General features: G+C 34.6%; 1 protein-coding gene across 1 annotated transcript; it reads right to left on the bottom strand.

The window, feature by feature from the left end:
- Positions 1-966: 966 nt before the first annotated feature.
- On the bottom strand, positions 967-12,374 carry LOC150095336 (astacin-like metalloprotease toxin 1). Its single transcript, XM_090410661.1, has 10 exons — positions 12,273-12,374; positions 6,173-6,205; positions 6,001-6,038; positions 5,529-5,604; positions 5,302-5,419; positions 4,981-5,156; positions 4,412-4,642; positions 3,558-3,692; positions 3,133-3,383; positions 967-1,102 (listed from the first exon to the last, which is right to left on the bottom strand). The coding sequence occupies exons 1-10, from the start codon at positions 12,337-12,339 to the stop codon at positions 1,007-1,009; spliced, it is 1,221 nt and encodes a 406-aa protein (XP_090266787.1). The 5' UTR covers positions 12,340-12,374; the 3' UTR covers positions 967-1,006.
- Between the last annotated feature and the right edge of the window lie 325 nt (positions 12,375-12,699).

Below are 12,699 nucleotides of genomic sequence, written 5' to 3'. Positions count from 1 at the left end.
TCATAGTTCAACCTCCCTTCGATTCTTAGTGGCTGTCAACAATCCAGAAAAAGCATATCCCTTAAGCAATGTTTGAACAGCTTGAAGGTATCGGAGAGGGATTCCAACAACCCTATATTCAACCCGTAAAGGATACCCCAGTGAAGGTATTGAAGCGTATGAAATAAACGGTTTCCTTCAACTAACCAACGTAGGACGTATCTTTACGTCCATCTAAACCACATCCTTCCTTGAGGAAGATGGAGCTTTAAAAAAAAATTCATAAGATATTTGCTACATAAGACAAACCAGCCACTCGGGAGAAATTCGCATGGACGACATTAAAAATGTTGCGACACAAAGGCCTTGTCCTCCAAACTGCAAATGAAGGTCGCGAAGTGCACAGAAAACAAATCAAGATGGCGTGCATTGTTTACACGAATTATACCTGAATTTATGAAGGCTTCTGAAAAGCTACGCATTCCTGTCCGATGAACAACAATCAAGGTCTTATAACCAGAATAGTGCTCAAATATTGGAACCATTCTTTATGGTTAAGAACTGGATCTGATGAACATTATTGTTTTCATCTTAACAATACCTCACGCAAATAAAATTGCACATGCAGATAACTGTTTGATTAATCAACATTTCTTTTATTGTTAGTATTATGCGGATGTGATTTTATCCACTGTTGGCAATGATTTTAATTTCTTAATTTGTGCATTTTTTCCTACTGGAAAATGAGTCCGTTGCGGGATGAGAAACATGCTGGGTTGAATAAACAGTGCTCTTTCTTCTTTCTCTGTGCCTTGGCATGAATTTTAACACGAATTTAAAATCACAAATGAGGGATTCTTTAGCATTGTTAGGATAACTTCTTCCTGTTAAGCCTTTGGGTGCATTGAGGCATTATTAGACAAGAGAGCCATTGATTTTCTCTTTAGTTTATTGTTTAAAGATTACATGACAATAGAACATATTTATGCTGGACTTCTGTTCAGGAAAAGCAGTAAGGTGGTATCGATTATTGTTGATCACAGGGCCTAAGGACAAATCCGATGTCAGTGATGGCGACTGTTCCTTTTTCTCCCATGACGCTGGTATCAGAAGAGATGTAGAACTATAAGTAACAGTAAAAAAAGGGAAAGAAAATCAATTACTGCATGAAATGGACACTAAATTTATTTTTACTGCTTCACTAATACTGGGATTAATAAACTTTTCTTTCATTGACGCAATAGGTCTGAAGATCTAAGACCAAAAGAAGAAGAATAGAACCAATACTAAAAGATATATTTGGTTTTTCATATCCCAAAATAATGTTTTTGTTTATTCTGATCTCATTGAATTAATAAAAGCTTCCAGACATCAAATTATCATCATATTATCCATTTTTCGTCAAGTAGGCACTAACAACTTGAATACTACAACTTCAATCTTAAGTGGTGCATTTCACGAGTGGCCTTAATATTGAAAGAAAACTGAAAAACATGTTCTGATCTAGTAATTATTTTTGGCTTTTATTAAGATTTTTACATATCCCATAATCGTTTCTAAACGGACGTCTTGTAATTCTGTTCTGAGGTCATGACACACCCAGAAGATTTACATAGTTTCAAGTTATGTGGCTCGTATATAACTGTTATGTTGAAGATTTTAAATAGTTATTTTAAAGGAACTCCGCGTATTGAACTGCTTAGAAGAAACATAAAATACTTTTTTTTTTTTTCAGAAATCAGCAAACGAAGAAATTGAAATTTCTTAAAGAGAAAGCAGTGAGGCCAGTGGAGCTTGGGGTCATCAACATTATCACTTGTTGCTGGGGTGTTTAATAAAGTAAACATTATTAGAACATTTTGATTAGAAAAAGGAATTAATAACGCAAGATAAAGCTTCAAATTGGCTTTTATAGCTCAGTCAGTTTCGACAAAGCCCATTAATTGGAAAGATCTGGGTTCGAATCCTGTCGCGAAGAACCACCTTGGATTTAACTGTTGAAGGTGAGTTAGTCTAGCAGTCGCGGGCCTGTAACTATCGCAGATTATTGTTAGTAAACCTTGAAATTACAATAAATTAAAACGTAAGTCGTTAATGTATTTTTTTTAATATTGGGGTGCAAGTTCAAAGTAGTGTCTAACCTACGACCCGAGGTCGGGATACTACTCGCGAATAATTGTGTTGGGAATTTGCATTCTTTATATATAACTTTTTTCTCGAATTAATGAGTGAAACCCACGAAACAAATCCAACTTTCTATATCTGTGTCTGAAAGTGTTAGACACTACTGCAATAGATCGTCATACTCCCGAAGACTTTAGTATTATTGTTGTTGTTGCACGGGCGCTTCCATAGAGTCTTAAGACTCATCATGGAAGACCCAAACTATCAACACAATATCTACTACCGATTGACATATTTCTGTTTGCATCTTTATAACCAGTTTATCGTTTCGGTAAAAAAACAACACATTTGCTTCCGGTGGTTATAATGTTCTTTGAGGAATGAGCAGAGCAGTTCGCGATTAAAAAAAAAAAAAAAAAAAGAAAGAAGAAAGAAAGAAACGTAACTAAGCCTATTAACGACTTTCAGAACCATGCAAAACACAACAGTGTCTGAAAATGTTTGAACAAAAGGTTAATTAAACAAAATTAATGTTATATGCAAATTGAAATGGGTCCCAGTTATATGGGAATTCAAAATAACAAAACATTCAATAAAGAAGAATTTACTGGATTTAGGTCACAGTGAATTAGAAGGAGAATCAATACCAGATTAATCATACTTAGATCCAAACAATAAGTAAATAAAAAATAAAAAATAACTCGCTTATAAGACTTAATTACTGCACAGTAGTTGAATGGAATTTATACTACGATTATTTTGGCTGGAATATGGCCAACTATTCGTTCCTATGGAACGCGCGCGCGCGCGCACACGCACCTACGCACGCACGCACGCACACACGCACACACACACACACACAGAGAGAGAGAGAGAGAGAGAGATGGTGGAAGGAAGCAGGTAGGGAGATTAATGTTGATTTCCTGGCGGATTTTTCAGACTGCCTACACGCAAAACATAAGGAAGGAAAATTAGGTTGGATAATTGTTTAAATTCGCAGATAATTGAAATAAAGGTTAAGGGACTTACTTGGCCATCTCTCTCTGCGACAAAGTCCAACTTAATGTCTTGCCACTTGGGCGATTTTTTCGTATACTCAACTTTCACGAGCTCCTCTGAAAACGTTCTGTTAATGGTGAGACCCTTCGCTCCTGGTCCATATGAGTACAGTTTGAAAGAGAAACAAACGTGTTTTGGCGTGGTCTGTACAGAAAAGGTGGGAGACAAGATCCTTGACATACTTCCACTGGCTTCCTCGGCATCTACAGCCATGTAATAGCCTGAAAAAAAAAATCTAGCTCAGTAGAGTATGAGAAGCCGTAGCTGAGAGAATAAGGATTCAGTTTTGATCAGTTGGTTACGCAATATAAAGTTAATCAGTTGGTTACTCAATCGAATGAAAGAAACCAATCGTTTATACATCATTAAAAGCTCTAAATGACAACATATCTCACCCGTTCGATCACCAAGTGTTCCGTGCTTCCTAGCCCAGTTGATGCGTTGATAATCTTGATTAATGAAACCGCATTCGTCTTCCTCGAAGTTGCAGTAAAAGTCCGGAACTGGTTGAGGGGTAGGACGAACATTACCTATCAGTAGAAATGAGGAAAAAAAATGAGACTAACTTAAAATGCTAAAAATCCCCTGTTTAGTATGCAAAATGAGAAATATTCAAAATAATAACCGAAATTTTATTATTGCAAGGAAATTCCTGAACTTGAAGCATTTGTGGTCGTCTCCATTTAATTGCTGCTACAAATGAGTAGAAAGAGTGAAAGGCAGCATTTATGCAATTTACTAGACAATATTTAAGAAAATAAATATCTTTTCTCTCTAAATTGTGCTTATTCCGATAATATTTACTAATTTATTTTTAAATCAAATTTTATGAATGAGTCGATTTAGGTATGTCTTAGGACCACCAGTAGCTGCCTGACAGCTTCTGGTGGTCCTAAGACATACCAATCCTATCTATCTATCAATCCGGGTATATAAATTCGTATCGTTCCAAATTTGGCCACTGAAGCTGTCCGATAAAAATCAAAATCGAAAAGACTGAACAAATTTTAGTACAGAGCATAATTTCATCAAAATCTGTCCATTCAGAACGGATTTGTTAAAATATACGTACTGGAAAACTGAAGAATAGTTGATCACATCTAAAGAATGTTAGTTACGTATTTTGAAAAACTCACCTAAAACGATGCCGATATAGAAAGTGATTAAGAAGTCGTCATTTTAAAAACAATAATTTCTTATTACGCTAAAAAGAGAATTCAAAGATTTAGTGGAATTCATTCACACTTACCAAAACACTGATAAAGTTTATTAACCCTTCTGACGTCACTCTCACTCAATCCTGATTTCTTGTAAACTTTAATCATTTCAGTTCCTGGCTTCTTAGGGACCATCGTCTTCAGATTAAAAGGATCCATTGAGAACGAATACTCGTCGTACAACATCACAGAATCGAAATCAAATGCTTCGTCAAGAAAGTTGTTCTCCCAGCTTTTCAGCTTCGCAAAGTTGTGTCTGTGGACTGCAAAAACAAGATGGAAATCAACATTTGTTTATTAATAACTCCCCGTATTCGGTTGCTCCAAAAGGTTTGTTTGGCAGGAATCAGAAACATGAACAAATATTTAAAATATGGTTTAATTTGTTCACAGGTATTATCAGCGCCATCTAGTTTTAATTTACTACATTAAATCACTAATCACTACGGGACTTCAAAAAATCAGTTAGAACGAACTCTTTGAAATAAATAATTTAGCTCAAAGGTTTCGAAAATATTCACAAGAGTCATAATTAAGTGCATCTTACTTAAAGAAAGATTTCCAAGTTAAGTTCTTAATGCTCGGTTTACTCTTTACTCACTTGGCTTTATATTGTCCCAAAGAATCTCTATGTAATCATCACGGTCCGATCGGCTGTGTTCATGAAAGAATCCAATCGCGTGTCCCAGCTCGTGTTCTACAAGAGCCTTGTAATGACATCCATCATCCAAAGAGACAATCTGTTCTCCTCCTTGGCGACCAACTGCTGAAGAACATCTATAGAGATACAAAACTGAAAGATCATCATGTAGATCATCATACTAATCAATGACAGCTGTAGTTCACTAGTGACATCTGTTGGCATCCTTTACATAAACTGCCATTTCAATTTTCAACGTCTACACGTTACTACTGTACCTACCCAAATTTCATGTCCAGTTTGATGTAATCAATAACTTCAGGAGTCCTTTTGATAAACTTGATGCATGTCTTGTTGTGATATTCTTGTATGGCTTCCTCAATCACATCCAAGTATAATTCTAATAATAAAGAAATGATAGCTCATTATTAAGAAGAAATAAAACCTAAACGAAGTAACAACCGAAGTGTTAAGTTATTAAAGCCAGGTTGAAGTTGAATATTACTTACTTTGGTTATCGGCAAGTTCGTAATAAATTTTCCCGTCAGGCCACAGATTCTGTTCGTTTACAATGGCATTTCTCTCCTACAACAACGCAGTGATTAGTTCGTATAAATTGCATTCGAGTCCATGACATAAAATCAACTGTTCTTTGAAACACGTAATGTGTTTTAACATTGCACATGATTTAAAAATTCCAACATTTAAAAAAATGCAATTACAGAAATTTCCAGTTATCACGTAATCCAATCCAAACACATTGATTGAATATTTGATACCATTATTAAAATTTTACAAGTAAATTGCAACGAAATAAAAAGAATAATTTGCAAATAACTTATTAAGAATCAGTAATCGTTGGAATTTATTCATTTATCTATTTTGTACGTAGATATCTGAAACTGATATCACTTAGATATCAGTTTCAGATATCTTTGATCGTGATTGCGTTAATTAGAAACTCAAAAAAATGATACTTACATAACCATCAATGCCTATAATATCTCCCTCAAACAGATCTAATGGGAAAAGAACATACAGTGTATATCTCAGACACTTTACACTCTTCACTTCTATTTATTATTTGATTAAACTAGTTTAAAAAAATTTTAATGTCATAATTAATCAGTGGATTTAAAGAAAGGCTCCTTACCAGGATTTTGGAGGAGATCATCTCTGAATGGAACTAAATAAAATAAATACATGTTTAGAATTAAAGTGATTAATGTAATGATAAAAAAAATAAATTATATATATATATATATATATAATTTTTTATAAAACAAAATAAATACTCATAAATAAATAATGCTCTAGTTTATTATTAAATCTTTCTTTCTAAACAGTGAATTGACAATTCTTCAACACCAGATTTCTCGGCACTTTTCAGGGGAGGTTTAGGAAAATACACAAACATATATCAGATCCGCTTTGTTCTTCAATAAGCTTCAGCTGGACATATTTAACTGGTATAATATAATGTAATAATGTAACCATAGAAGAAACCGCTATGTCCCTTCTTGTGTAGACCTGTGAAAATGACGCTTCTTCCATAGAATTTTCCTCCAGAAGAAAGACTTCTATGGGTCGTCGACTAGATGAAAGTTTCCTAAGCCTTTCTTTAGCCCAGTGGTTCTCAAAGGGTACGCCCTAGAAGATTTCCGGGTGCGCCCTGTGGTATTCCAGAGAAATATGTGTCCAGATATAAAAATAAATATAGTTACTCTATTATACCTTTTCATTACGGATATACCGCTCTTCTTGTCAACACATCATTATTATGTTAATTAACAGCGGTTTTTCTCAAAGAGAACAAGAATATGGTTTATTCTTGTTGTGTATATTACTTATTTTAAAAGTGTTGGAAGTGGATGTTATGTGCATATTACTTATTTTCAGATAAATACACCCAAATAAAATGGACAGATTTCTCAAAAAGAAGCGTGATATTGAAGAATCAGATTCTGGAAGTGAGCAAAAGTTAAGTGCAAGTAAGAAAGCAAAATCGCGGCCTACTCGCAAATATAATGAAAGTTATTTAAGCTTTGGTTTCACTTGAACCGGAAGTGAAGATCATCCTTTGCCGCTCTGTTTAGTATGTGAATGTAAAATGGCAAACGAATCATTGCCTCCTAGTAAATTGAGTAAACATTTTAAAACTATACACTCTAATTTACAAGATAAATCTGTAAGTTTTTTCAAGAGATTGTCTGAACAGCACTCAAAAGCGGCAAATTCTTTTAAAAGTATAATGACTGTTTCTGATAAAGCTCAAATCGCTTCTTATCAAGTCTCAGAACTGATAGCAAAAAATATGAAAGATCATACTTTAGGTGAGTCACTTATTTTGCCTGCATGCAAACAAATGGTCATGACAATGCTAGGAAATGAAACAGCAATGAAAATAAGCAAGATTCCTCTGTCCAACGATACAGTTCACAAGCGTATTATAGAAATGTCTTCTGATATCGAGAAAAATGTATGCAGTAATAAACTTCAGTATTCGAATTTTGCATGGCAAGTTGATGAGTCAACAGACATTACCAACAAGCACACCTCTTAGCATTCGTCCGTTTTATTAATGAAGATCAAATAGTAAATCACTTTCTTTTTTGCAAAGAATTAAGTGTGTCTACAAAAGGTGAGGACGTTTTTAACATTTTGAATAGTATATTGATAAATGGCAGTTAGCATGGAAGTCGTGTGTAGGCATTTTTACAGATGGAGCCCCTTCCATGGTAAGCTGTGTTAAGGACCTTACATCTTTTGTAAAAAAACAAAATGAGAATGTTATCGTAACTCACTGCTTTTTCTTCACAGGGAGGCCTTGATGGCAAAAACGTTGGGAGAAAAATTAAGAGAAGAGTTGTTCAGATGGTAAACTTTATTAAAACAAGACCTGTCAAATCCCGTTTATTCAAAAAGCTTTGTATCGATATGGATTCACAACACAGACGGCTGCTTTTACACACTGAGGTGAGGTGGCTGTCAAGGGGGAAAGTACTTACCCGTGTACACGAGCTACGACAAGAACTTCTTGCGTTTTTTGAAGAGATGAAACAATTACATTTTTGTAACCTCCTTCGGTGCGAATTTTGGATTGCCAGGTTACAGTATTTGGCCGATATATTTAAGTAGCTCAATATTTTGAATACTGGCAGCAAGGGAAAGAAGAAAATATTTTCACATCCACTGACAAAATGAAAGCGTTTCAGAGAAAACTACAGATTTGGAAAAGAAAAGCTGTTGAAGGTAATTTGGAAATGTTTCCATTGGTAAGTAACACTTCCATAATTGAAACACTTGCAATAATAGTTGAACATTTAACAAGTTTAGAAGAAAAATTGAGTTCTTAATTTCCACACTTAACACTGAACAATACGATTGGATTAGAAACCCATTTATGGAAACTTCAAGTGATTTTGGTTTAACATTAACAGAAGAAGAAGAACTGGCAGCTATCTCCGCTGATCGTGGATTGATGATTAAACATTATGAATTGTCTCTTGAAGCCTTTTGGATTTCTATAAAAGAAGAATATGTGTCAATATCTAAAAAAGCTTTGAAAACATTTTTCTACAATTTTAAACATCATATTTATGTGAATTGGGATTTTCTACCCTCACCATAATTAAGTGTAAAAAGAGAGGAACTCTTCAATGTATTGGCGAGGAAATGAGAGTTTGCCTTTCAAATATATGCCCAAACATTGAAGCAATCGCTAGGACACATCAGGCTCATGTTTCTCATAAACACAAGAATGAATAAACTTAAGGAATGTTTCATTTATTTTTTTATCGCATTATATTTTATGTAATATTTGACTTAATTATTAAAACATATTTCTCAGACATCTGTATATAGCGCGCCTACAATTATTTGTAGGATTTTAAATGCGCCCCGACTTCAAAAAGTTTGAGAACCACTGCTTTAGCCGTTTGCCAAGTTAGTTGATCATTAGAATAGTCAAGTAGGTTTTTGCCTCTGAAACTCGGATTTTCAACATTTCAGCTCGAAACATCAGCTGTAGAATTCGTACTAAATCAGAGATAACTCTTCCCCTGAAAGTTTTGATTCACTAATAGCTTTAAGTTCGCTTATCAGTGAGAATTGAAGGGTGGCCGACCTAATCTTCAAAAAGTTAGAGATAAGAGGTCCTCCTACTCCTTTTGAAAAATAAAAGGCGTTAAATTATTTATTGTTTTAAGAAAATGGTATTACGAATATAGCCTCCACAGATCACTCGACATTAACGATGCTCTATGGTTATGAAGGCCATTTTTGAATCCCGTCCAGGAAAGGATATTCATAAGGGATTTTAAAAAATATATTTTTCTTTTTCAGCCTGAAAACAGACTAACCCGCTAGAAGAACAGATGCGATTAACATACAAAATACTGGGCTCATAGCTTTCTTTTCTTTGGCCATAATTCACAACAACAGCTTTTACAAAACGTATACCTTTTTATCATTTTCTTACATTAACGATTTCTAAGCCGGCTTTTTAATTAAATCTTACAAGTAGAGATTAAAATGAAATACCAAGCGCATAAAATCAAACTTTATGTTCCTGGTAGTATTTCAGGAGCATAAAAGCCAGGAAGGTCCTGCCGATCGTTTTCTCTGAATGTGTGTGTCAGGAAGGAATTTGTTCCCACAGGTCCAACTATCAACTAACAGCATTCTTTAATTTCTTAAATGTCCTCAGGCGTTTCACGGAAAATGTTTAATAGAAACCGACATAAAATGACAAAAGAAAAACAACTTGCTCAAGGACGGGTCACGGACAATTCATCGCCGACAATTCATCGCAGTACGAACAATTCATCGCGGGAAAACTCATCGCTGGGAAAATTCGTCGAGTGGAAAATCGAGGAAAAAATTCGTTGAAAACATTATTCCCTCGAAAATTGAAATGATATTGCATTGATACCGATATATGAAAAGTAAATGCAGTGCAAAATAAATTTCACAAAATATAGTTTTTTATGTATTTATGAATTATCCGTTTAGATTTTAATTAGATTTTGATAATATTTTTATTCTTATACAATGAAAGCAATATATTATTGATCGGTGAGTTACCTAATTTTTGTTTAGTTAAAAATTCTAAATATTTTTTATTACTTAAATACTGCAGGTTCTACTGATGAAATATTAATATTTACAAAACTGGAACAGGTATAGGGAGAAAGGGCATCACATTTAAAAATACTTAGTCTGTGAGATTTTCATGCGAGTGCATTTTTTATATGCTATGAGCAAGCGCGGCACCCATCTTGCGTGAAGCTTTTTCATTTGCAATTCTTCATGCAAAATATATCCTTCACGTTCTTTTGAAATGCCTATAGTCTCAGCAATTTCACACACTTTGACTCGCCGGTCATCCAATACGATATATCGTGCACTGATCAATGATTTCTGGTGTTGTTACACTTTTTGGACGTCCTTCACGTGGATTCATCTTCAAGGCTGGTACGACCACGTTTAAACTCGGCAGCCCATTTCTTAATTGTCGAAAACGAAGGAGAAGAGTGCCCATAAACTTTTATGAACTTCGAATGAATTTCTTTTGGCATTAAACCTTCTTTTACAAAGAATTTTATAACTGCACAATACTCAATATTATCCATTTCAAGGGATTCAGACAAACACTTTTGCTTCAGACAGCTGTGTAAAACAAACTACTTGATAGAATGACTTGCAATTTCACATGGATGCTTATGACAGATGTACCAACTTAGAAACAAAAAATCGTGCTGATAGTGTTGCCATCTATGGTCTAGGAGGCCGAGAACGTTTTAGACCACCTCGTATAATCGAAATATTATTATTATTATTATTTGACACCTCCAGGATTCCAAGTACTAATCGAGGGAAGGCATCTGTTCCAGAACTATGTCCTCAATATTCAATCACCAACTGCAACTACACCAACACCATCCACCGCCGATCATCACCAGTATTTCCACAGATGATCAAAAATATCCATGTCCACGGCGGGATTCGAACCCGCAGCATTTTGGTCAGAGACAGATACACTATTCACTCGGTCAACGAAGACGGCTATTTCTTAATTTTTTTTAAAAAAATATGTCTTACATTTTTTAAAACATATTTCTTAATTTTTAAGTTTCTCAAAATATTTTTAAAAAATATTTCTTATATGGAAATATTTCTTTTTTTCGCATATGTCCGGGATGAATAACTTTATACCGAATAAAAATTTTCAAAAAGCTAAATATAATCGAAATATTAAATAATATATAAAATATTTCTTAATTCTTTAAAATAATTCTTAAATTTTTGAAAAAATATTTTTAAAAGGAATATTTTTTTAAATATTTCTTATATGGAATTTTTTTCGCATATAATAAATAAATCTAAATAAATAAATCAGCTAAGGCCTTTTATTCCCTTATAGGGAGTTATAAGTGAGGCCTTTATATCCTATCTAGCTTTTGAAGACTGAGTGGGCAGTTCAATCTCCACCAGTAGCCAATCAGAGATAGCTTGCCCATGTCTATCACTAATTATAGCAGCCACCGATAAAGAGGCTAGCAAACAAGTGCTGCCATCTCTTGGTACCTAACCCTAACAAGATATGTCACTGTTTGAAATAATATGGGTACTACGGTCGATTTTCTTGAGTTTACGGGACGAAAAATCCCGAGTTTCAGAGAGGAAAAACCCGCTTGCCCGTGCAAGAGATCGACTAACTCGGGAGCAGGTCGAAGAAAGGCTTAGAAAAAGTTCCTCCAGTCGGCGACTAGACTTGAACTTAAGTCAAACTTCGAGCGAACAAGAGCAGAGAACGCAAGCGTCACTTCCATTGAGCTACACAGGCCTCTTTCCCCACATATCCGCAATAAAGTTTGCGATTAATTTTCCTCACGAAGAATAGTCTCCGCGATGAATTGTCCTACGATGAATTGTCGGTGATGAATTGTCTGGACACGCTCAAGCACCACAATTTAGTGCACACACTACGCTATCTGTAATGTTCGACTCAATTTCTCACAGTCTGCACTCTCCAAACTATCTATAAAGTCGACTTATCCCCATGATGAAACTTTAACTTAAATGACAGACGTCTGATAACGTTTCAGAGATCCATATCGGGCAGTCTCACAAACACTAGACTTGCTAATAACTTTATAATTTGAAGGAACACTGGGATCTGTAACTATATACCACTCAAAAGTACCGGATTGAATGAAATCCCCGATATACTATAAAAGAAGAGTACTTACCTAATCTTGTAAATGCTCGGGAAGATGCTATCCCCATCAACAAGAAGATGGAAATCCTTAGTGTCATTTCTTATTCTTGTCTTAGTTAAACCCTAATAAAAGTAGAATCTGTAAGTAATCAGAATGAAAAATACCCCCGGAGAACTTAAAATGTTTTCGAAAATTTGCAGATTTCTTTTCTGGTTATCTTTCTGTCTTCACTACAATCACGAGATAGATCTGAGAACTTGCACCTGGTAATGGAAAGCTTTGTAACGTTCACCTTCAGCTCTGTACTTTATACTGTCGTAATATTTCTCAGTCAAATCAAGCAACTGTAAATAATCACGAAGATTATTTACATTATACACATATGTTTGACAGTTTAACAGTTTTCATTATTCACATCACGTATACATATTACACATATTATACTATTCAACTTCTA

This window comes from Typopeltis vanoorti, chromosome 20 (genome assembly GCF_054136105.1).
Source record: "Typopeltis vanoorti isolate ZY-2024b chromosome 20, IOZ_Tvanoo_1.0, whole genome shotgun sequence".
NCBI classification, from domain to species: domain Eukaryota; kingdom Metazoa; phylum Arthropoda; class Arachnida; order Uropygi; family Thelyphonidae; genus Typopeltis; species Typopeltis vanoorti.
Note: the sequence above shows the minus strand (reverse complement) of the source record. Positions and strands in the feature narration are given on the sequence as shown.